The sequence below is a fragment of the Penicillium diatomitis genome (assembly GCF_028827545.1).
Source record: "Penicillium diatomitis strain IBT 30728 chromosome Unknown utg000001l_segment0_segment0, whole genome shotgun sequence".
In the NCBI taxonomy this organism is placed as follows: domain Eukaryota; kingdom Fungi; phylum Ascomycota; class Eurotiomycetes; order Eurotiales; family Aspergillaceae; genus Penicillium; species Penicillium diatomitis.
Window position 1 is genome coordinate 1,263,544 of NW_026623173.1, and position 24,424 is coordinate 1,287,967.

At 52.4% G+C, this 24,424-nt stretch overlaps 6 protein-coding genes across 6 annotated transcripts; 4 read left to right on the plus strand and 2 right to left on the minus strand.

The window, feature by feature from the left end:
* Positions 1 to 437: 437 nt before the first annotated feature.
* N7539_000379 (1-aminocyclopropane-1-carboxylate deaminase/D-cysteine desulfhydrase) lies at positions 438 to 2,552 on the minus strand (the record flags this gene model as incomplete). The annotated part of the gene is made up of 1 exon (XM_056929983.1): positions 438 to 2,552. One exon carries the CDS (start codon positions 2,550 to 2,552, stop codon positions 438 to 440), a length of 2,115 nt encoding a protein of 704 aa, XP_056794276.1.
* Positions 2,553 to 3,537: 985 nt separating this feature from the next.
* On the plus strand, positions 3,538 to 4,317 carry N7539_000380 (Short-chain dehydrogenase chyC; the record flags this gene model as incomplete). The annotated part of the gene is made up of 1 exon (XM_056929984.1): positions 3,538 to 4,317. One exon carries the CDS (start codon positions 3,538 to 3,540, stop codon positions 4,315 to 4,317), a length of 780 nt encoding a protein of 259 aa, XP_056794277.1.
* A 516-nt stretch (positions 4,318 to 4,833) lies between these two features.
* N7539_000381 (putative exopolyphosphatase) lies at positions 4,834 to 6,255 on the plus strand (the record flags this gene model as incomplete). The annotated part of the gene is made up of 1 exon (XM_056929985.1): positions 4,834 to 6,255. One exon carries the CDS (start codon positions 4,834 to 4,836, stop codon positions 6,253 to 6,255), a length of 1,422 nt encoding a protein of 473 aa, XP_056794278.1.
* Positions 6,256 to 6,690: 435 nt separating this feature from the next.
* Positions 6,691 to 10,662, minus strand: N7539_000382 (putative SH3 domain protein (Cyk3); the record flags this gene model as incomplete). The annotated part of the gene is made up of 1 exon (XM_056929986.1): positions 6,691 to 10,662. The coding sequence occupies one exon, from the start codon at positions 10,660 to 10,662 to the stop codon at positions 6,691 to 6,693; it is 3,972 nt and encodes a 1,323-aa protein (XP_056794279.1).
* Positions 10,663 to 12,944: 2,282 nt separating this feature from the next.
* abr2 (laccase abr2) lies at positions 12,945 to 14,990 on the plus strand (the record flags this gene model as incomplete). The annotated part of the gene is made up of 5 exons (XM_056929987.1): positions 12,945 to 13,139; positions 13,195 to 13,421; positions 13,469 to 13,639; positions 13,697 to 13,822; positions 13,901 to 14,990. 5 exons carry the CDS (start codon positions 12,945 to 12,947, stop codon positions 14,988 to 14,990), a joined length of 1,809 nt encoding a protein of 602 aa, XP_056794280.1.
* Positions 14,991 to 17,143: 2,153 nt separating this feature from the next.
* On the plus strand, positions 17,144 to 23,805 carry pksP (polyketide synthase alb1; the record flags this gene model as incomplete). The annotated part of the gene is made up of 5 exons (XM_056929988.1): positions 17,144 to 17,430; positions 17,502 to 17,790; positions 17,846 to 21,271; positions 21,330 to 22,085; positions 22,144 to 23,805. 5 exons carry the CDS (start codon positions 17,144 to 17,146, stop codon positions 23,803 to 23,805), a joined length of 6,420 nt encoding a protein of 2,139 aa, XP_056794281.1.
* Between the last annotated feature and the right edge of the window lie 619 nt (positions 23,806 to 24,424).

A 24,424-nucleotide genomic window follows, 5' to 3' on the forward strand; every position in this document is an offset into this window, starting at 1 on the left:
GAACAGCTGTGTGTTTTGTGCAAGGCATTTGCTCAACTTAGCAAGCCCTTACTGTTACTTGTCAACTCAACACCTTGTATTATTAGTTCAAATGCAGCTGTCGTGTATTTGTGAATGTGAAATTTTAACGCTTATTGTTTTAAGAGCTCACCCTATCTGAGCCACAGATTCCGGAGTGCATACGCAGTGTCGGGTCCGGACTCGGAGCGTCGTCGACTTGCAGACTCGTCGACGGGGTGAGGCTATAGATATGTAGCAGTATGTGAGCCCGTATTGCACGGACAGCTGACTGTCAATGTGCATCTAACGACCAAATCCCAGAGAAACCTAGGTAGGTAAAATGCACATTTCAAAGTTGACACCAACGGTGAAACTTCGTACAGCGATATATTCCTCTCGCGCGAATAATGTATAACTAGTTGTACATTTTGTTCAGTTTATGAAGATTCGATGGGTCCCGCCAAATGCTGGTCAAAGTACGCGGGCAAGACTGCTTGCCCTCCAGTATGAATGAATAGAACATTCACATTTTCCAAACCATGCTGCCGAGCATAGTTTGCCATGACTTCGCCTTGTGTCCATTGCAACATCCCCGTCACGACCTTGGCCGTGTAGACCGGGTCGAGAATAAGCGCTTCGGTCTCTGCCATGATTGACATCGTTTTACGAGTTTCGTCATCGATGACCCCGTAGCCTTCCCCGACAAATCGGGAGTCCAGGTGAACGTCTTCCATTGTAATTTCTATGTTCGGATTGAAAAGACCGATTAGTTGCCCGGCCTGTCGTGCAAATCTCAAGACACGTTCCTCATGCCATTCTTGTGGATTCGTGGGCGAGTTCAGAATTCCGACGATTTTCCGTGCGGGGAAGGTAGTATTCGTTGTCGGACGCTGGCCCGAACTCAATTGCATTTTCTCGAGCAGCTTGAACCCGGCGATCAGGCCCGCCACAGTGCTGCCACTCCCACAGGAGACGAAAATGTAGTCGAACCGCCCCGATCCGCCAAGGCTAATCTCATTCTCTTGGTTGACAATCTCGAAAGCAGCTCGCGCGTAGCCTAATCCTCCAAGTGGATGTCGGCTTGCGCCACCGGGGATCCAATAGGGCCGGTGGCCGCTCTGACGAAGCTCCTCGAGGACCGTCTGCGCATCAGTCGCTTTTGGGGCGTCGGGATTGGAAATGCGAATGTCGACCCCGAGAAGTTTGTTGATCTGTGGGTTACCAACTTGGGTGAAGGTGTCGGGCGAAGGAGTGGTTTTGAAGCCACCGCCCGTGTCACGATTTAACAGCACTAGGGCCTTGAGACCCAATTTGCGGGCGAGTGCGGCCACTTGGACGGTATGATTGCTTTGAAGGGCCCCTTCGGTGACCAGGATGGTGGCCGGACCTGGCAGAGGCTCAGTGGCAGGATGGAACTCATAGTAATGATAGGCAGGTGCGGTGGAGAAGATATCGGGGACGAGGTACTCTAGTTTCCGATATTTGTTCCCCGTGCAGGCTAATGGGGATGCTTGGTCGTCTCTCTTGACGAAGATGGAAACGCGCGGGGGTCGAGGTGCTGATGATTCGACGGGAGGGGATGGCTTGGATGATGTTATTCGGTGGGATAAGACTGGTAGGAGATGGATTGGCGATGGGTGGGAGTAGAGAATTGGATATCGAGGGATCTGACTGAACGGTCGAGGGATCTGTATTTGCTTCCGCCCCGGCCTCATAACGTAAGGCTCCCCGCAGTATGTTTGAGGAGGTATCCAAGCGAGTGAGACCGTCTGCGCGCGAGTCGGCGCAGCTTGTGTGGATTGACCCGACGCGACTGGTTTCAACACCGCAAAGGTGGGCTCATTCGATGGTGGAGGAGGCTCTGGAAATGGTGCAGCAGGAGGTACTGGTGGTGGAAGCTGTTCTCCGGCGGAGATTTTGGCCGGTGACGTCGTGAAGAACTGGACCTGCCAGTTCTGCCGAGCGGCTGGACTTAGCGGGGTCGATCGCTCCGAATGGGGGCGTGCCTTAGACTTGCTCGCATTGAAAGCATCCTGGGCGGAGATGCGTGAGCCGCCCGCGAGCTGCAGGGCTTTCAAATTCCCATTCTCCGGGTTCCTCAGGATCCTGATCACCTCTTTCGGGGTGTAGCCCTTGGCGACTTCCTGTGCGGCGAGCTCCCGCACCCCACTGGGGATCTTTTTCTCAATTGCTTCGAAGTCATGATTATGTCCATCGACGCTGGTGCGAGAGACGCAGGTAACCAGACCATCATCGACAAACTTGACCTTGCAGGGACAGCCGTGGATCTCCTTGTGGGCGGCGCGTTTTCGCTTCCTGTTCTCATCGGTCACTGCGCCCGGATAGGGCTTGGCCGGCCATAGACGGCATCGCAGGTACGAAGTGGTCAATTGGCGTGGGTTCGTCTTCTGGGTTCGCAAGATATAGATATTGTCCAAGAATGGCCATAACGCTTTGAGCTGATGGCTCGGAAGAGTCAAAGTCGCCCCATTTCCACCTATATTGAAGAGCTCGGCCCGGAGGTCCTGCATGTTCTCGGGTACTGAGAACATCGTGGAGTAGGCACGCACTACGGCAGATGGCCCCGGAGAAGTCGGGGTTGGCCCTGGGGAGGGGGATGATTCGGGCGTCAATTCTGGAGAACTCATATCAATGTCCCCTTCCGCAATCTTGTCGCATTTGGGTGGTGAGTAGCGCTGACTTCGACGTGAGGGCACTTGGCAAGGCGCACGCTTGCACGTCGAGGGGGTTGTCAGCCGTCAATCGCGTTCCACGCGCCCGATTGTCGCGAGGGAAATTCAAGAGGGAAGATCAAAAGAACTTACCCGATCAGGTTAGGCGCGTGCACCCAGAACACGCTAGCTTGGAATTGGTCTTCGATCGGTGATCCGTCATGCTTGAACCCCTCAGAGGCTCGACGCCAAGCCCTGCAGACGGGAAGGCGGACTCGAGTTGACTAAGCTTAGTAATTGCATGGCAGTCGGAGCCGCGAAGTTAGTTATTCGATGAACTCATACGAGACTCGCCCACTGCAATCTGCTCCAACACAACATTGACTGTGCTTCACTACTGCAGATTTCTCGTCGTGAGATCGAAGTCATCTTGGTGATCTTTGTTCAAGCGCCCTTTTTCCTGGCAGAAAATGGCACATTCTCACAGTGCACTTGACTGTGTAGATCCATCTCCCCTCCTCCAAATGAGCGGACCCGCTCGCTCGCTCTCGGCTTCGGCATCATGTCATCACCGTGGGGTTTAGCCGGCCGAGATGAACCGTTCAAGGAGGATTTCTAAGCCAGAATCGTTGTTTTCCGTAGTAGGCCTTGACTAACTTTCTGTCCCCCACAGTGAGACTCGATCTCCACCGCTCTGTCGTTGAGTCTCTTAAAGTATATATAAGAGGGAAATAACGAGGTGGTCAACAGCTCATTCCATCATCTTCTGTCTCCACCGCCGTCCGTCACTCCAAAGATTCACACTCGACTGGCCCAGGCCTTCTCACCCGCAACACCAAATTAGAATCCTCACACGACGTCAACTATGGTTCGCATCCTGATCACTGGCTCCTCGGATGGTCTCGGCCTGGAGGCTGCCCGTCAACTCATCCAACGAAACCACACCGTCTATCTCCATGCCCGAAACCAACAGCGTGCCGAGGAAGCCCGGGCAAAATGCCCCGGCGCCGCGGGTGTGCTGATCGCCGACCTGACCACCATGGCCGAGACGAAGAAGCTGGCTGAAGAGGCTAATGCCATCGGCACCTTCGATGCAGTCATCCTCAACGCCGGCATGTTCCACGGTGACTATCGCAAGACTCCTGACTTTGGCATGCCCGCTCTGGCGTTCGTTAACGTGATCGCGCTGTACTCTCTGGTCTGCCTGCTCAATCGACCCAAGCGTCTCATTCTGATCAGCTCAACGCTCCACAAGCAAGCCAAGACCGACCTCAAGGACCCCTTCTGGCTGGAGCGTGGTGAAAAAGGCTTCCAGGTCTTCCAGGCATACTGCGACTCCAAGTTCCATGTCCTGTTGCTCGCCAAGGCCGCAGCACGCCGGTTCAAGGGTACCTCGGTCACAGCGGTTCACCCGGGATGGATCCAGACGAAGATGGGAGGCGCAGGTGCCACCGACAACATGCAGGATGGCATTGACACCTACTTGATGCTGGCGGAAGGAGATTATGATCAGAGCGTGACGGGTGTGTACTTTGAGCCCAAGCGAAAGCTGGCTGAATCTCTGCCGGCAGGCGATGATGAGCACCTGCAGGAGCAAATGGTCCAGGCCTGCGAGGAGCTCACCAAGTTGACGTTGGAGGCTTGAACATTGCCCGTGGATGTGTACGAATAAGAAAAAAAGACAGCAAAGGAATTACAGTGATCCAATGGAAACCCATAGCCTCATGCTCAAGTAGCCATCACGCCATACTCCGGCACTTGCAAACAAGGATAACTGGAAGGCTTGGCCTATCGCGGTCACGATGTTGGTGTTCGTGATGGGAGTAACATTCAGAGGGAAACTGTGATGCAATCCACCTCGGAGGAACAGGCACATAGCTTATCGATATGCTGCGTAATAGTAGCTGCCGAGGTAGTCTGTCCCCGGTCTCCCCGCGTGACCTGCGACGTGGTGACCCAAGCTGTTTTCTTAGTCCCCGCCGAGCTTAAATATATACCTCGAGCCTGGTTTCACCACCCCTCACGGCAACATCCACACACGGGCTTTCGCCTCCACCTTGAAAGTAAGGTCATTCGCAAAGCCAGTCGGTGTTTAAGCTACCACCTGCAGACCTTCGACTTCGTGTTCCAGCACCCTGCACTGGTGGAAATAACCCAGACAATGACTCTTCTTCAATTCCTTCGACAAGCTCGTCAGCTTCATCTTCAATTCCTTGCCGGCGCATTATCCGAACCCCCAGTTTATGTCCTCGGCAATACGTCCGCAGACCTGGACTCGATCATCTCCGCGATTGTCTTCTCCTACTGCGCCCACAATCGCCTCCCATCGAACGCTCCACGATCGTACATCCCCCTGGTCAACCTCGCGAATGTGCCCTCCGGCCCTGAACTCTACCGACTGCGACCGGAGTTCGTCACGGCGCTATGGCTCTCAACCAATTTCCCTCCTCTTCCGTCCGAAGAGCCCTTCGACAACACCTCTCAGTCCGCGAGCAAATTCTTGAGCGAGCATCTGGTCACGGTCGCGGATTTCGCTCAGACTGTGACGGGCCAGCACTCCTCCTCACCCTCCGAGACGCAAATACAGGCTGACACAGTCATGGTGGACTGGAACGCCATGCCGCAGCGCCTCGACAGTGGACCAGGGTACGGCTCGATCAGCGGACTCGATGGCGTGACCTTTGGGACGGTGGGTTGCATTGATCACCATGTCGACGAGGGTTTCGTGCCACAATTGGAAATCAACTCAGCAGAGTATCCGTGCGTCATCGAACCGGGCCCGGGATCATGCTCGTCGCTTGTCACGCGTGAGCTGCGGACACGTGGGCTGTGGAGCGGGAGTAACTCGCACCAAGTATCTGAGGCCGAGTGGGCACAGGTTGCCAAGCTCACGCTGGCTCCTATCCTGATCGATACATCCAATTTGACTGCAGAGGGCAAAGTGAAGGAAGTGGACATTCAATCCGTGGACTTTCTACGAGACATGGTTTCCCGCGCGAATGGTGGGGTCGGCGCTGAATGGGACATGGTCGCTTTCTACGAAAAGATTCACAAGGCGAAAGCTGAAAGTTTGAACTTGTTGACTCCGGCGGAAATCTTAGACCGCGATTACAAGGAATGGGTGGAGAAGACGCATCGTTCAGGGACAACGATCAAGCTAGGCTTTTGCTGCTCGGTGAGGCCGCTGCGATGGATCATTCAGAAGGCGGGTGGACCGCAGCAATTCATGGAGGTGGTACGCCAATTCGCGCAAGACCGTGAAAAGGAACTGGACCTGGTGGTTGTCATGACATCTTTCTCCTCGTCCAAGGGTGAACATACTCGGGAGTTGTTCGTCAGTGCGTCGCAGGAGAAGGGCCTTCCTATTGATGGTGCGCAGAATTTTGCCGAGGAATCTACCTCTCTCGGTCTGACCGAGTGGACTTCTCTTGATGGGGAGTCGGTAGATGTGGCTGATGACGAGATCCGGAAAGTGCTGAATGGCACCTCTGGCGGTTGGAGACAGCTGTGGTTGCAAAAGAATGCCACCGCCAGCAGGAAACGTGTCGCGCCCCTGCTGCGTGAGGCATTAACTCGGTTGTAGACGACTCATTGATGAACAAATGATCGAAGAGTACTCACCATGACGAGGTATTATGCTGAATTGAAAAGAAGACAATCATCTAGGATTCTGTAAAGATTGCGAAACACTACCTCAACACACAAAGACACTTAAACATCCAGAGCATACATTCCCCGACACAGGATAATGCACTAAATACTAAGGAAAGAGTAAGATGATATAGGAAAGACCGACACCAATGCAGGAGAAAACTATATATGCAATGCGAGAAGCCGGCGTGATGCAAATGCCAGGAATGAAACCAGTGTATGGAACAGAAAAAGCAGAGTCCGTTCGAGACTCGAAAAGTAAAGGTATGATGGAGAATATGCCTTGTAGACACGCTCCACGGCGGCCAGAAGTTGATAAATGCCAGCGGCTAAGGAACCTCCTAAGATGATGTTCCTATCGCTGCTCTCAGACACACTCCCACTCACAAAACACACACCATCGTGCAACTCGATCTGCAAGGACCAAACCGCGCCAAGTGCCGCGCTCACCAATCTTGATGACAGTCTCCCAAATACTGCCATCGGCGGGAGCATCGGTGAAAGAATTCCCATTCGTCTCTGAGGCACTGATCATGTGGTCAGCCTTGCGGGTAAGACGAAGGATTTTGCCCGATGGCGCTTGAATCGCCAACTTGGCTGGCTTGTCCCGACCTGACGCAGAGCGGGTGGAAGAAATGGCCGACGTAGAGGCCGAAAACTCATTGGAATTGCTGGAAATGGTCGATGCGCCGGCAATGCTGGAAACCATGCTCAAGGCGCTGGACGGACGCATGAACATGGATGGAGACGCCCTCCCGCTACCCTGAATGTCATCCTTGGGTGCCGGCTGGGCTGATGATGGATGCTGGCGCACGGCAAAGACGAAGGTATTGTTGATTGCCAAGCGCGAGCATTGGGGTTGCATGATGTATAAATCGTGGCGTTGAGCGTGGGGCGTAGGATGACGCTGGACGAAATCATAGGGAGGATTTTCTCCTTTGTGAACTAGAGGCAGTGCGAGAGCCATCGGATGTGGAATGTCGCGGCTTGAATGCATGAGGCCCTTTTTGCCGGCGTAGACCTTCAATACTCCCTGCCCTTCGTCCCCTGGTAGAACTGCTTTGATGGTGATTCGCTTTTGCCCATGAACCCAATCGGGCTGGACCAAAGCGCGCTTGCGCACTATATCGCCACTCTCAAAGAAATCTCCGTCGGCATCGCGTGCGAACGCAGGAGCTTCCACTTCAGCAGCGCATTCAATATCTGCAGGAACCAACAAGCGAATTTGAACGCATTCAAGACTCTCAATCCGTGTCAAGCTCGTGTCATAGTCTGGGAATTGCATGCCCAGCTTGAAGAATTGTGGACAGACACCGGGGAGAGCCAGCAAGACATCCGGAGAGACCGGAGGGCAAATGTGTTGCTCTTCGGGGTAAAGCGGAATATGCGAAAAGCATATGTCGAGGGGTCGAGCGAGGAAATACCACGTCTCAGCAGTTGACATGTTGAGGGTAACGAAGTTGCTTCGTTGTGGGTTCGTGGGGTTCGCAAGAGCGCAGTCCATGACACGCCATTCGCCATCCACCAAGACTGCATTCCACCAGTGGTTCGGACGAGAAAGGCTCTCGAGATCCAGAGGCTCACCGGGACTTTTGAGGAAGCCGCGAATCGTTTCGGCGTGGAGGCCGACCGCCGCGCACATCTCGTGAACGAGGTAAGCAATCTCCTGGGGGCTGCCGCGCTTGGCATGCAGTACTCGTTTCATATCCACTTCAATGCCGTCCAGCGGTTCCTCCCAGGCGATCTTCTCACTAACCCAGGTGAAGATGGCCCGCAAACGCTGTACGTCACTCTTGTAGGGTCGACAGATATAGCCTTGAGCAAGACTAACCGGATTGGTCAGGGGCGGAATACTATTAATAAACCGCGCACTCTTGTCGACAAGAGTCAGGTTCCCAGCATTGAAATTGGTAGGCTCGCTAATCGGTAGTCCGTCAATGCTTTCGTCTCCCTCTGCCGTATCATACAGTTCCTCGATAGCGTAGATGACTGGGTGATCCATCATCTGACATCGCTCCGCTCGCTCGATTCTCTCGTTCCGACTAGGAGAGGAAGCTCGGTTGACGTCGCGGCGAACTTGCACCCAATCGATGGAGCTAGTACTGGCGCCCAGTTCTCGTCCGGCCTCATGTGAATTGTGAGTCTGTAGAAGTGGTGAAACCACATCGGCGAGTCGATTGCCTTTGGAAGGGGACAAGGAGCCGCCACCATGCCCAACAGAAATGCTACTCCTAGCGCTGGCAGCTCCGGTTTTGGCAGACTCGAAGATCTTCTTGAAGAAGCCCTGCTTTTTCGTCTTTGGAGTCGAGAGACCACCAAACACTCCGCCAGAGTCTCCCACATCGTTGTCTGTGGAGCTCCATGGTATCGCAGAAGAAGCACCTTGGCGGGATGTATTGTGGCTGGAATGGTATGAGATTCCAGTCAACGGTGTCTCTGGCCGGTCGGGGTTTCCTGCATCGCTGAAGCCTCGAGATCTAATGGAGTCCATGGCGGTATTTGGTCTCTGGTGGGTGCCGTTCCTCCTGGCGTAACTACCGGCGCTTGTTGCACTGAATCCTCCAGCAGAAAAGCCGCTCATTAGGCTTTGTTGTGTTTTATCCGTGCTCGTCGTCAAAGTGGTTCCAATGCTTTGAACCCCACTGGAGCTGGTAGCGCTCGATTTATTGGTGAAAGAGCGATTCAGTAGGTCACTTCTATTGTCATGGCCTGACCTAGCTTGAGCGTACTGTCCAGCTATGGAATTATTTCGAGGATGGTAAGTTGCATGCTTTGGTGGGGGCGGTGGGGGCTGATCCTCCTCTTGACCTTCATCTTGACCATCAGATGGCCTGTTCTGATCTTCAAGCTGTCGTAGACGGCTCTCCATCCGCTGCACGTAGTTATTGAGCTGAGGCGGGCCATCCAAGTAATTATCATGCGCGTAAACGCTGTGTCGCTGGGCGAACATCCCACGTGAGTGATCCTTGCTTCCATCGAAGCCGAGTGACGTGAGAGGTCGCCCGCGTGCCCGGGGTTGTGATCGATGAGTGCTTTCGTTGGTAGTGTCTCCAGACCATGGATCGTTGAATGACGGAGCCATGTGCGATGGTGAAGCCCCGCGTTCGGGAGATGGAGAGTGTTGATCGCGAGAAAGACCCATATCTTCCAGTGAGGTCATGACATCCTCCATGGCGTCTCGCAGAGGGGAGGGCGTACGGCCATGCGCGTCAGATGCTGCAGACTGACCAGAGCGGACAGAGAGCGCACCTGGAGACGGGCTTCGTGGAAACATCAGGTAACGGTCATTCATGTTCAGTGGAGTTGGAGACCGAGATACTCGCGATCCATGAGATGGTGGCTGCGGAGAATTGTTTGATTGTTGTCGTTGATGATGCGTGGGAGGCTGTGGCGGCTGTGGCGAGTAGGATTCGTGATAATGATGAGACTGTTCCAGTGATTGAGGTGAATAAGAGACCGGACGGGCTAGAGCAACTCGGTGTGGTGGGGGAGGCGGTGGTGGAGGTGAGTCTTCTCGATCTTGAAGTTGCAAAGGCGATACTTCACGATCCATAGGCGATAAGTTACGGTGATGGTGTTGCGCTATGGGTGACGGTTGATGTTGCGCTATGCTAGAAGATTGATAATGCATGGGAGACATGGCTGGACTCCTATGTGATGGTTGTGCTGCCGAGACTTCCCTGCCAACAGGTGACGCTTGTCGCGACGGAGGCCGTGTCGAAGATGTGTACGCTCGCGGAACGAGAGCAGAAGGAGAAGCTTCGGGCTCTGTCGATGTTCGGGGAGACATCGAAGCTCCGCGAGAAGAGGGGCGAGATGACACCGAGGATGGGCGTGATAATGATGACTGGTTCCTCACTGCCGAGGCATGCGTGCGCAGCGGCTTCGCTTGTCTCGGAGTCTTGCCTGCTCGCGGTGGCGTCTGAGGTATTGAGCTTTTGACAGGCGTCGTAGTTCCAGCGCGCGCCAATTGGGACGAGGGTGCAAGACCTTCCTTATGGGCCTGGAAAGGCTTGCGAAAGACAGTTTTGTTCTTTTTCGGAGCCGAAGTAGGATTGTTGATGGGCGAGGAGCCTGACAAGGTCATTTGACTTGTATCTCGACTGATTGGAACAAAATCTTCGCTCATCAGCTCCACGAAGTTGGAGGGGAACAATCCGACCGCACGCCTATCCCGGCGCAAGCGCCCCATCCACCATTGTCCGTCCCCAGCATTTAAGCACTCGATCAAGTCACCCTCCACAAACCCGAGGTCTCTTGTTGTTTCCCCTCCCCATGAGTAGATTGCTCGGCACCAGCACGGGAACCGTGTGGGAAGCTGAGGCGCATTCGGAGCCATAGCTTAGACCCTCCCCCTCGTCGATTGTTTGATCGTAGACACTGGCCGGGGCTGATTGAAAATTCATTCCATGCGCGATTGTGAGGATGGCGGAGAAAAAGCCGTCAATACGCCACAGCAGCTCCTGACGGCGAAGACGTGGTGTTCCTGTCGTATTTGTCGCGGTACAACGTTCGGAAGCAGCTGAGTGCTGTGGCAAGGCACGCACGGTCGTAAACTGGAAGGGATCTACTCAATCCTTGTACATGGTGGTATTCAGTGCCACTGAAACTTTTACCACCTCCACCAGATTACAGGGCTTGTAGTCGATTACAAGCAACGGCAGTAGGTCGGGTTGCAAGAGGAACGAGAAGAAGCTTGGTTGGTGGTTCAGACGGTGAGGCCCGAGTCGAGTTGTTTACGTGGTGCCCGAATGCGGACGAGTGGTGGAGACCCTTCTTATCGATAAGTTTAAACAACTTATGTCAGCTTCCTCGTTTCCGGGGCACCGCACCGCAAGCTCCCACATCTAGTTCACGATAACATCGATCATCGGAGATTTCTGGATATATGTATAATCTCAGCGAGAGCCGATCCTTTCGCTCCCGTAAATGATTTACTCCCATTGATAGATGGTCCACAGAATTGCATGTGTCTGTCACACCAGACCAAAGCTACGATGGCCGCGGAAGCTCGGTGGGCTTGGCGTCTTCCGAGACGCGATCGACCCATGGAATGAACTACGGCGTACCCACTGCGTCTTCTCAACAGCTTTGATATCACGGCCATGGCAACTTCCCGCTTCGCTCCACATGCTGCCCAAATACAGCCAATACTGACGGAAAGGTGTAGCCGAGTGATGCTGCGCGATCATGTGGTAAGTAGGTACTGAGAGTAAGGAGGGACCATTCGAGGAAGGACGATAAGCTACGCCGCGACGCATTTGTTGACGTCATCATCCAGTGTTTGGGCTTGAAACCGAGAACCCGTCGATTGCTTCGATCTTCTCAATATGATCGATTTCTCAAAGACTGACGGGAGAGCCTGCTGTGTCCGTCTTTTTGTGGCTTAATCCCAGTGACTAGGGACTGGTACTGTGGTGGACGCTTCCTGACGGCCATGCGCGGGCAGTCTGGACTGAGGACTCTGAACTAGAGAGTCGGGTCTTCAAGGACCGTCTGACCTTGTGCCTTCAAGCCTTGTGTATTGGCTTAAAGCAGCTTACGACCCTTATGAAAATGTTCACAAAGTATGAGTTTTCAGCGAACAGCGGCGGGTTTCCCGAAACGAGACATTTCGTCTCACACATCCATCTCCATCTCTTTCTGCCTGTCTCTAGGGGATCGAGAATAGTCTGAGCCCTTCGCAGATAACCCGAGCTCTCAAGTCGGTGCTCGGTACAATAACGTCCTCCACCTAGGTTACGCCAAGGAAACTCGAATGACAAAAATCTGTGGAGATGGATGTATGATGTATGTAATCTGTCCGCCACCGCCGCTCTTTCACACCATGCATCAGCAGGCCAGAGATCCAGGCGCATCACGTCTGACACTAATCATAGCTCAGCCTGGGCAAACGGCGGCGGGTTTCGTTCCTGTATTGCAGGATCTCAATCGACGACAGCAAGACGTTGCAGATGCGAACACTGCAAATTACTTACTGCATGTCGCATTCGTGTCCCTTATCGAACTCCGTAGCCCATACATTATTGCTTGGTTACTTGACCAAGCATTCAGGGCGACCCATCAGAAGCTCTCATTACTCTGCCCACATCACGCAGGTAAAGTCATTCCCCCTTGCGTGAACTGTTCCAGCAGGGGCGAATTCCCGCCCTCTCGCGTCGATACTGTGTAGCACCGTCCAGGCGATCCTTGCCGGTCTGAGGGCTCCTCTCCTCTGTCAGATATGGAAATTTGCCCCTGCCGCTCTGCCGATGTGGCGATCCTCTTCCAACCCCCCCCTCACTTAGCATTCTTTGGGACGGCAAGCCTATGAAAATCCCCAAGTGCCTTAGTACTCAGGTACACCCACCGGAGCGAGTGGTCTTCTCCACCTTCACCAAAAATGCCAAGATGCTTTCGGACCCCTGACGGCCAAAAGGTCTGCCCGTGCTGCAGAATAGGTGTAATAGCAAGCTATTAGAAGATACCGATCCCTTAAAGACGGCTCCGGCTTTCCTCTCGCAGGGGCCAATGTAAATGAGCACAGTGCCGACCTGTCTAGCTTCTGTCTAAGCTTTCAGTTCAACAGGACAGGAAAGTAAGTGCAGAGTAGGCCGCCAGAAAAAAAATCCCCTCGAAGCCATGGCTCCGTTGAGCACTCTGTTGCCCTTTGTGGCCTCGAGCTTCCTACCCTTCGCATGGGCCAAGCATGTGCAGTTTGAGTTGGATCTCACCTGGCAAAAGGGGTCCCCAAACGGCAACATCAGGGACATGATTTTCATGAACGACCAATTCCCCGGACCTGAACTTCGTCTAGCCCAAGGCGATGATGTCGAAGTACGCTGTGAACCGTGCCTCCCATTGCTAAGCCGAAAGTCTAACGCCATCACAGGTTATCGTGCACAATCATTTGCCATTCCAGACCTCTGTGCATTTCCATGGCATTGAACAACTGGGTACACCTTGGGCCGACGGTGTTCCCGGCTTGACACAAAAGCCAATTCAACCTGGTCGCAGCTGGACCTACCGTTGGAAAGCCACTCAGTATGGCACGTATTGGTATCATGCACACATCAAATCGGAGATGATGGATGGTCTTTACGGGCCCATCTGGATAAGGTAGGCACTCGTTTGTGCAATCGTCAATTCTTTGCTGATCGAATTAGTCCTGCTGCGGACATTCCTGATCCGTTTCACCTCATCTCGAACAACACTGAGGACATTGAAGCAATGCGAAAGGCAGAGGAAAACCCACACTTGGTCATCCTTTCGGACTGGGACCAGTTGACAGCGGCCCAGTACCAACAAGCCCAGGTCGACAGTCGACTAAACATCGCGTATGTTGCTCTTATCCCGACCGCCGCTGAAGTCAACAAGGGCTGACACTACAACAGCTGCATGGACAGTATTCTTGTAAATGGAAGAGGCGCCGTTTATTGTCCTGGTGCCGACCGAATTTCATCTGTTGAACTTCCATATTTGCAGAATCTAGCTGGCAATCAATCTCTGACTGATAAAGGGTATGTGAAAGATTCGTGAAATTCAGGCATTACTCTCCGACGCTGCCCTTCTCTCCCAGCTAACAGTCTTTTTAACAGATGCCTTCCCTTCAATTACGAGACACAAGGCGATTTCCCACCTACCTATCCAGATCGCCTTCCGGCGGGTCTTCATTCAGGCTGTGTTCCCACAACCGGCGAGCACGAGATTATCGAAGTTGACCCGCAAGACAAGTGGGTGTCTCTTAAGTTCATTAGTGCTGCTACTATGAAAGCACTGATGTTCTCAATCGATGAGCATCAATTGTGGATCTACGAGGTTGATGGCGGCTACATGGAACCACTCACCGCCGACACTGTGCCCTTGTTCAATGGTGAGCGCTACGGTGTCATGGTGAAGCTCGACAAACCTGTCAAGGACTACACTATTCGTGTGCCCGACACCCAGGACGATCAGCTGATTTCGGGCTTCGCCACTCTGCGTTACAAGGGATCTCCCGGTTCCGACTCGGAACCTTCGCAACCGTTCGTTGATTATGGTGGACGAAATACCACGGCTTCTGTCAGCAAGTTGGAACCCAAATTCATCCACCCTTATCCAGCGGTCACCATCCCTCAGACGGCGGACCAGCTTGTCAATCTGACGTTAGGTCGATATGGATCTTCTTACACCTGGACCGCTGCCGGCGACGCACTCTATGACGTGATGGCGAATTGGAATGATCCGATTCTGTACAACATTGACGCAAAAAAGAATCTCGCTGACCAAGTTACCATTCAAACCAAGAATGGGACATGGGTCGACCTTCTGCTGCAATTGGGAGAAATGCCGCATACTTCGAGCACCCAAGCCCCACATGTCATGCACAAGCACTCGAACAAAGCTTATATTCTTGGAGTTGGACCTGGAATCTTCAATTGGTCGAGCACCGAGGAAGCCATGAGCGAGCATCCCGAGCTGTTCCACCTCGAGAATCCTCAACGACGAGACACTTTTGTCACTATCAGCCCCGCAGGTGGTCCTATCTGGATGATGTTGCGTTATCAAGTGGTGAACCCTGGTCCGTTCCTTTTCCACTGTCACATTGAGACCCACTTGGCCAACGGCATGGCCGTCGCCTTGCTTGATGGCATTGATGAATGGCCTCAGGTTCCCGCGGGTGAGGATCAGAGCTTGCGTCGACACTGAGCATTCCACCAATCGGTTGAATCACCCTCCGAGTCGGTCAGGATCAATTGTAACGTCCTCAAATTGTTCGCTTTCACTGCCTTACTTTGGAGTACGGTGATGCATGCATAACAGGGGCCTATAATCTCGGTATTCTCAGACGAGTACCTTTACTTTCTGGCCGCCTAACATGAAATACCTCGTGCCGAAAACCCGACTCTGACTTTCTCGGATGAATGGAACCACTCACTGGCACCATCTCACAGAGGGGTATTTACAACGTGCATTGCTTGGGCTTCTTCCGATCATTTTCCAGTAACATACATAGGGACTGTACTATTTACGTTGTGACCAGATCCAAGTTTACCAGATCTTTGCTCGTTCTTGATTGTCTGTTCATTGCATGTAAAAACTCGCAGCACTTGCCCACTGAATGTGGAAAGCATGTACCTTCCTCAATGCAATCACCTGTCCCCGGCAGCGTCGGAGTTCTCATCTACATAGCCATAGGCTTGGGATCCAAGGTTTCCGCAATCTGGTGGCTTGCGGTCCGCAGCCGCCGATCGCCAGGATCGCACTTAATTACCCTTAACGTTGGCTGGGTCCGCTCGAACAAAGTTTATCTGCCATGATTCAGTCGGGCTTAGGCCTGCAGTGCATGAAATTTTTCTGGAAAGCAATAGGATCTCCGATGCAGATTTTCAGACTCAGAAATGCATCCTAGACCAGACTAGTTGCGGTGTACTCGAGGTCAACTTGCAGGACTAGCTCAATGCAGCTGTGGTATGCAAGATTGCAAGTTCAGGAAAGTGGAGATGCCTTGGTCCGACGGCCTCGGACCCCGACTTTTTTTTTCCCAGCCTTCCTGCAGTATTTCTAGAAGGTGATCGACAAGACAGCACGCGGTGTACACGCTACTGGGTTCACATGCATTATAGCGCCGGCCTTCCGTTGACCTGAGCTCTAAAGACCTCATGGACTCATGACGTACAAGGACGGTCTGTTCACATCAGGTGGAGTCTGGAGATGTGGGCTCCAGTACAGTGCCTAGACTGGATTCAACCTCTCTATTGCTCATTTTGACTTCATCACCTGCGCTGTTACATCGATATCAGAGACACAGGCACTGTACGAGCATCTGGCAGCGTGCTTTGATGGTACACTGCGCACTCGTATTCTACGGGTTCCTGGTTTCCAAATCCCTGTTGATCCTTTCACCCCCTCCCTGTCCCTGCCTCAAGGACGTGTTGACAATTTCCAACCTGTCTTCGATCGTCATGGTACGGACAGGCACCAAATAGGGATCATGACACGTCTGTGTCGAAGAAAAGTCAGATATTCCCTTTGCGCCGTACGGGAGGATGACACAGGGTGATATAGGTTGACAGCATCGCAGGTACGAGCCAGGTCCAAAGGGCGTTTCTAGGGCAAACGGGTCACATGACCCGTTCTCGTGGGCATCGCGCGTGTAACGCTGCCGAATGCGGCGACTGACACCCGTTCTGTCAGTGCAACTATTTTGAGCACCTCTCCATCCGGGTCGCGGAGATCGTCAAGATGTTACCTTTTTGGCCCAGAATTCCACGATCTGAATCGTCGCTAGTCCGCAAACAGCTGTCGCACGGTGCAGTAATTCGGGCGGTCTGCCCTTCTTCTGCTCTCTTTTGCGGGCGCTGAGTAGAGTCTAGCCCCCAATCCAGGGATTATGCCGATTGTAGATGAGTCCTTGCCTTACTGTGTCTCATCCCCACGGGCGCAAAAAACGACCTTGCAGGGTTTGCCTGATCGACAATCACCGTAAACGTATCATTGGCCGACCGTTGGCGACCCCGATTGTTCGTCGCGCACCAAAAGCATCAAGGCAGTCATGCACCTGGTTGCGAACCCATGGAATGATGGGTCAGGTCAACCTTCCCATACCGTGCCCCGGACTTCAATGCAAAACAGGGATATTTCGAACGATCGAAGGCGTTCCCTCTTACTGCCAAGGTTCTCGATCAATCGATGATGTCCTTTGGCATGAGACTGCCCCACCCAAAGAGCGCTCTCCCGTCGCTCGTTGCTTGTATAAAGAACATGTCCCACACAGTCAACCTCATCTGGACATTAACTTTCTCAACTCTCTGATTAGAAACGGACTTCCCTCTTTGGCTAGTGTTAGGTACTACCTGAAGATGGAGAGCCCCAGTCGTGTGTATCTCTTCGGGGATCAGACTGCCGACTTCGACTCGGGCCTTCGCCGTCTTTTACAAGCCAAGAACGACTCACTTGTGATATCCTTCTTCCATAAATGTTATCATGCGTTGCGCAAAGAGATCAGTGCCTTGTCGCCTTCGCAGCGACAGATTTTCCCGCGATTTACTAGCATCGTCGACTTGTTGGCGCGTTACCGGGAATTTGGTCCAAACCCAGCTTTGGAGGGAGCACTGACCACGATCTATCAGCTTGGATGCTTCATTCAGTATGTTCGGCTTCAAGAAATCATCGTTCCCCAGGATGAAAACCTGTGATCGTTGCTGACAATGCACATAGCTATCATGGTGATCTGGGCCATGAGTATCCCTCTAGATCCGAGACCCTGATCCTCGGTATTTGTACAGGCCAGCTGGCTTCGGCCGCAGTGAGCTCTTCCAAGACTGTGGGAGAGCTCATCCCAGTTGCTGTTGAAACGGCAGTTGTGGCTCTAAGACTGGGAGCGTGTGTTATCAAAGTCCGTGAACTGGTGGAAGAGAACCGCGCATCTCAAAGCTGGTCTGTACTTACTTCAGGCATTCGCCCGGAAGATGGAGACAGCTTGATTGCGCAGTTCAGCTTGAAGAAGGTGAGAGCTGTTTCGTGAAAATTCCCGTCGAAACAACGGCTAATATAGGATTCAGGGACTGCCGAATGTTTCTAAGCCATGGATCAGTGCGGTCAGCCCAAACAGCCTGACTATCAGTGCAGCGCCGAGCTTGCTCGCAGAATTCATAGACTCACATCTGCCCAAGGATTCAAAACCAACGAGAGCTCCAATCCACGGCCCGTACCATGCCTCGCATCTTTATGACGACAGAGATGTAGAGCGCATCATGGAGTCGTGGCCCACAGAGAAGTTCTCGAAGTACGTCCCACAAATTCCCCTCTTGTCATGTGAGACTGGCGCAGTTCTCGCCGCAGAGACACTCGAGGATCTATTGAAAGCTGTGCTCCGGGAGATCATTGTTCGACAGCTTTGCTGGGACAAAGTCATCGAATCCTGCACATCGGTTCTCAAGCAAACTACTTCCAATTGCACCTTATACCCGGTCTGCAGCACCGCCACGCAAAGCCTTCACAACTCACTCAAGAAGGCTGGGATTACGAATATCGAGATCGTTGGCAACATCGGCGACGTGAAGAAAGAGCCTGAGAATGTCAACAGCAGCGGCCGCTCCGACCAGTCAAAGATTGCCATCATCGGCTTGTCGGGACGCTTCCCAGAGGCCCAGGATACTGAAGCGTTCTGGGAGCTCCTGTATAAGGGACTTGATGTTCATCGTGAAGTACCGGCTGATCGTTGGGATGTCAAGGCTCATGTCGACATGGAAGGTAACACACGGAACACTAGCAAAGTCCAATATGGTTGCTGGATCAGAGAGCCTGGCCTGTTTGATCCTCGATTCTTCAACATGTCACCCCGCGAGGCTCTTCAAGCCGATCCTGCTCAGCGACTCGCGCTGCTGACGGCTTATGAGGCTTTCGAGATGGCTGGTTTCATCCCTGACAGCACACCATCTACCCAGAAGAACAGAGTCGGCGTCTTCTACGGAATGACCAGTGACGATTATCGTGAAATCAACAGCGGACAAGATATTGACACCTATTTTATTCCCGGGGGAAATCGAGCGTTTACACCTGGCCGCATCAACTACTACTTCAAGTTCAGTGGTCCTAGCGTTAGCGTGGATACCGCCTGCTCTTCAAGTCTCGCTGCTATTCATGTGGCTTGCAACTCGCTTTGGCGGAATGAATGCGACTCTGCGGTAGCCGGTGGTGTGAACATCCTCACGAATCCTGATAACCATGCTGGTCTCGACCGGGGTCATTTCCTCTCGCGCACTGGCAACTGTACCACCTTCGATGATGGAGCAGACGGCTATTGCCGAGCCGATGGTATCGGGTCTGTTGTTCTGAAGCGTTTGGAAGATGCACAAGCCGACAACGACCCCATTTATGGTGTCATTGCCGGCGCCTACACCAATCACTCTGCAGAGGCTGTCTCCATTACTCGACCTCACGCTGGGGCCCAGGCATTCATCTTCGATAAGCTTCTCAATGAAAATAACTACGACCCGAAAGAGGTCAGCTACATCGAAATGCACGGTACAGGTACGCAGGCTGGCGACGCCGTCGAGATGACATCCGTTCTGGATGTCTTCGCCCCCGACTACCGACGAGGACCTAGCCAGTCCCTTCATCTTGGCTCAGCTAAATCAAACATTGGTCACGGAGAGTCTGCATCTGGAGTCTGCGCATTGTTGAAGGTGTTGATGATGATGCAGAAAAACACAATTCCTCCTCATTGCGGTATCAAAACGAAGATCAACCACAATTTCCCCACTGATCTCGACCAGCGGAACGTCCACATTGCCCTCAAGCCAACTCCCTGGAATCGTCCTGAAGGCGGCAAGCGCAAAACATTTGTCAACAATTTCTCCGCTGCTGGAGGTAATACTGCCATTCTCATGGAGGATGGTCCTCTGCACGAACGTGTTGGCACTGACCCACGAACTTTCCACACCATTGCTGTCTCTGCGCGCTCTCATTCAGCTTTGAAGGCCAACGTCAGCGCACTTGTCCAGTATATTGACAAGAATAAGAACTTGTTCACCGTGAACGAAGCTGATCTTCTTGGCAACTTGGCTTACACCACAACTGCGCGACGCATCCACCACAACTTCCGCGTCGCCGTGACTGGGGCAACCTTGGAAGAAATTCGAGACTCGCTGAACGCAAGTTCGAATCGGGACACAACAACTATTCCGTCAGTGGCACCTGGAATTGGATTTGTTTTCACTGGACAAGGCGCGCAGTACGCTGGAATGGGCAAGGAATTGTTCCTCCATAACAAGCAGTTCCGTGACAATATCGAGCACTTGGATCGTATTGCTTTGAGCCATGGCTTCCCTTCTGTTATGCCGCTTGTCGATGGCAGTGTTCCGATCGAGGAGCTTAGTCCTGTGGTGACACAACTTGGCACCACATGTCTGCAAATGGCTCTCACCAAGCTCTGGATTTCTCTTGGAATCAAGCCTTCATTCGTCCTGGGCCATAGCTTGGGCGAGTATGCCGCGCTTAACGCTGCCGGGATCCTCACCAACAGTGACACTATTTTCCTTGCTGGTCGCCGCGCCCAGCTTTTGACAGAGAAATGTGAAGTTGGTACTCATGCCATGCTGGCTGTCAAGTCATCGGTCGTACAAGTCAAACAGTTTATTGATGACGGATCCGCTGAGATTGCGTGCATCAACGCGCCTAGTGAAACGGTTATTAGCGGTGCCGTTGGCAAGATTGAGCAACTCGCGGAAAAGCTCACAAACGAAGGCTTCAAGGCTACCAAGCTGAAAGTTCCCTTCGCTTTCCATTCCGCTCAAGTTGAGCCCATCCTTGAGAGTCTCAACGAAATCGCCAAGGGCGTGACGTTCCACAAGCCTAAGATTTCATATGTATCGGCTTTGCTTGGAAGTGTGATTGATGAGTCTAACATTGACATTCTCGGCCCAAACTATCTGACGCGCCATTGTCGGGAGGCCGTCAACTTCCTTGGCGGGTTGGAAGCAACTCGACACGCAAAGTTGATGAATGACAAAACTGTTTGGGTCGAAATCGGCTCTCATCCGGTCTGCTCCGGTATGGTCAAGTCAACATTCGGACCGCAGGCGACCACGACTCCCTCTCTTCGCCGCCAAGAAGACACTTGGAAGGTCTTCTCGAACAGCTTGTCAGTACTGTACACAGCAGGAGTTGACTTGCAATGGAAAGAATATCATCAGGACTTCAACATGACGCACGAAGTCCTCGCACTGCCTTCTTATAAGTGGGATCTCAAGAACTATTGGATTCCATACAGAAACAACTTTTGTCTCACAAAGGGCGCGCCCGTTGAAGCCAAGGCCGATGCTGCACCTATCACAACCTTCCTGTCCACGTCCGCTCAAAGGATTTTGGAAACCACCTCGGACGCTAAGTCTGCGACCGTTGTTGTTGAGAATGACATAGCCGATCCTGAGTTGAATCGTGTTATTCAAGGACACAAGGTTAATGGGGCAGCACTTTGCCCATCGGTATGTTCAGCTCTAACCATCGAGTGCTTGGATTAATTCAAACTAACACACATATCAGTCTCTTTACGCGGACATCGCGCAAACATTGGCAGAATTCCTCGTTGACAAGTACAAGCCCGAGTGGAAAGAACGTGGCTTTGACGTCTGTCATGTCGCTGTTCCCAAGCCGTTGATTGCTAAGGGTGGCAAGCAACTCTTCCGAGTTTCTGCTACTGCGGAATGGGCTGATGAGAGCGCCAAGATGCAGGTTTGGTCTGTGACTTCCGAGGGCAAGAAGATTCTTGATCACGCCAGCTGCACCATAAAGTTCTTTGACACAAGCGCCGCCGCCAATGATTGGAAGCGCAGTGCATATCTCATAAAGCGAAGCATTGAGCACCTCAAGCAGAGCACGGAAAGTGGACAGGCTCATCGAATGAAGCGAGGAATGGTCTATAAGTTGTTCAGCTCCCTGGTCGACTATGATGAGAACTACAAGTCCATTCAGGAAGTCATCCTCGACAGCGAACAACACGAAGCCACTGCTTTGGTCAAGTTCCAGGCCCCTCCTGGTAACTTCCACCGCAACCCCTTCTGGATCGACAGTATTGGCCACCTCTCTGGCTTCATTATGAATGCAAGCGATGCAACAGATTCGAAGAACACGGTTTATGTGAACCACGGCTGGGACTCAATGCGATGCTTGAAAAAGTTCGATCCCAGTGTCACATACCGTACTTACGTCCGCATGCAACCTTGGCGGGACGCTATCTTTGCAGGTGATGTATACGTTTTTGACGGAGAAGACATTGTAGCTGTCTACGGAGGTGTACAGGTATGTCAGAGCTGATCCTTTTCCAACACCAATTTCAATACTGACTGCCATTCAATAGTTCCAAGCATTGTCAAGAAAGATTCTGGACACTGTTCTGCCGCCGGCGGGTGGAGCTACTGTAAAGCCTTCGGCTGCCGGTGCAAAGGCTTCACCTGCTCCGATTGTCGTGAAGAAGACTCCTTTGCCGAAGGCAAAGAAGTCCGCGGAGCCTTCAACTAAGTCACCTGGACATAGTATCATTTCGAAGGCTCTTAGTATATTGGCCGAAGAGGTCGGACTGTCTGCGTCAGAGATGACCGATAGCTTGAATTTCGCCGACTATGGGGTAGACTCCCTTCTTTCCCTCACAGTTACTGGTCGTTACCGGGAAGAATTTGGGCTCGATCTCGAATCAAGTGTCTTTGTGGACTGTCCCACTATTAAAGACTTCAAGCAGATGTTGGCACAGATGAGCCCATCCGACAGTGCCAGTGATGAATCAAGCAGCGACGCGGGAGGCTCCTCCACGGATACCTCCACTGATATCTCGACTCCCAACTCAAGCGGCCTGCCAACCCCTGCCAATGAGAAAACTGTGACCCTTGAGCAAAATGATACAATGAGAGAAATCTGTGTCATCCTTGCCGAGGAGATTGGAGTTCAACCAGAAGAGCTCCCTGGAGACGCAAACCTCGGAGAAATGGGTCTGGATTCATTGATGTCTCTCACAGTGTTGGGCAAGATTCGCGAAAATCTTGACATGGACTTGTCTGGAGAGTTCTTCATTGAGAACCAGACTCTAGACGAAGTCGAAGTCGCTTTGGATTTGAAGCCGAAGGCTCCTACGCCACAAATGATCAAACTGCCGGAAGAACTAAATATGAAGATGCCTACGCCTACTCAATCATTGATTCAGCACCCCCCTGCCACATCAATCCTCCTTCAGGGCAACCCTAAAACCGCAACGCAGAAGCTTTTCCTCTTCCCTGACGGATCTGGCTCTGCTACCTCCTACTCTACGATCCCGGGCATCTCTCCTGACGTCTGTGTCTACGGCTTGAATTGCCCGTACATGCGCACGCCTGAGAAGCTCACATTCCCCCTTCAAGAGCTCACATATCCCTACGTTGCAGAGATTAGACGTCGACAGCCCACTGGACCCTACAACTTCGGTGGATGGTCAGCTGGTGGTATCTGCGCCTACGATGCTGCCCGTCACCTGATCTTCGAGGAAGGCGAGCGCGTTGAGCGCCTGCTCCTTCTCGATTCCCCATTTCCCATCGGACTTGAGAAGCTTCCTCGTCGCCTCTACAGATTCTTCGACTCCATTGGCCTATTTGGCGAAGGCAATGCTCCACCTCCCAAGTGGTTGCTCCCTCACTTCCTTGCTTTCATCGACTCGTTGGACGCCTACAAAGCTGCGCCGTTCCCATTCAATGACGAGGAGCAGGCAGAGAAGATTCCTAAGACCTTCATAGTCTGGGCCAAAGATGGAGTGTGCAACAAACCGAACGACCCCCGCCCTGAGCCCGCCGAGGATGGTAGCCCTGACCCTCGTGAGATGCAGTGGTTGTTGAATAATCGTACCGATCTCGGTCCCAACGGCTGGGACACACTGGTAGGAACCAAGAATGTTGGTGGTATCACAATCATGGAAGATGCCAACCACTTCACCATGACCCAGGGTGCGAAGGCCAAGGAATTGGCGGCATTCATCGCGAATGCCATGAATTCTTCCTAGATCTATTTTGTATATTGATGTGCATGTCTTCGCTTCGAAGACATTTGTTTTGCCACTTTGGTTTCCATTGTCTTTCATTGAACTTGATCAATTTTGCTCCTTGCGCGCACAGAGGAGTTGGAGGCTTTCTTGTTTCTTCATTTTCCCACAATTTGTCTGCAATCAAGGATGCCAATTCCTTAGCCCATGTATTCATTCCTTTTTGTTTGTCAATTTCGTCGTTCTATACTACATAAGCACTGACTGGTTCAACTCCAATACATAATACTTCCAATTTCTTTTTCTATCAGTCTATCTCAAAGTAAACGGCTCGCAGAAGATCAATGTCCTTGGTAACGCAATGCAGTTAGGAATCTGACCAGACGAGTCGCCGTAGAGCCGACCCCGACTCGACTGGCACTGGCGGCCAATTCAGCACGGAATGGTTATGGGTGTTGAGGTATGCAATTGATCTATTTCTTGAGCGCCGGGTTCGAGTAGTGAGACCCAATTAGACTTGCCAATGTAGTCATGGTTCCGCCTCTGTCTGTGGCCTGGTAGCCTTGAACAGTCCATTGTCAAAGGCTAGTCAGTTTCAATGACCAATTACCTGTATCACTATGCGACCTTGTTTCCTGTC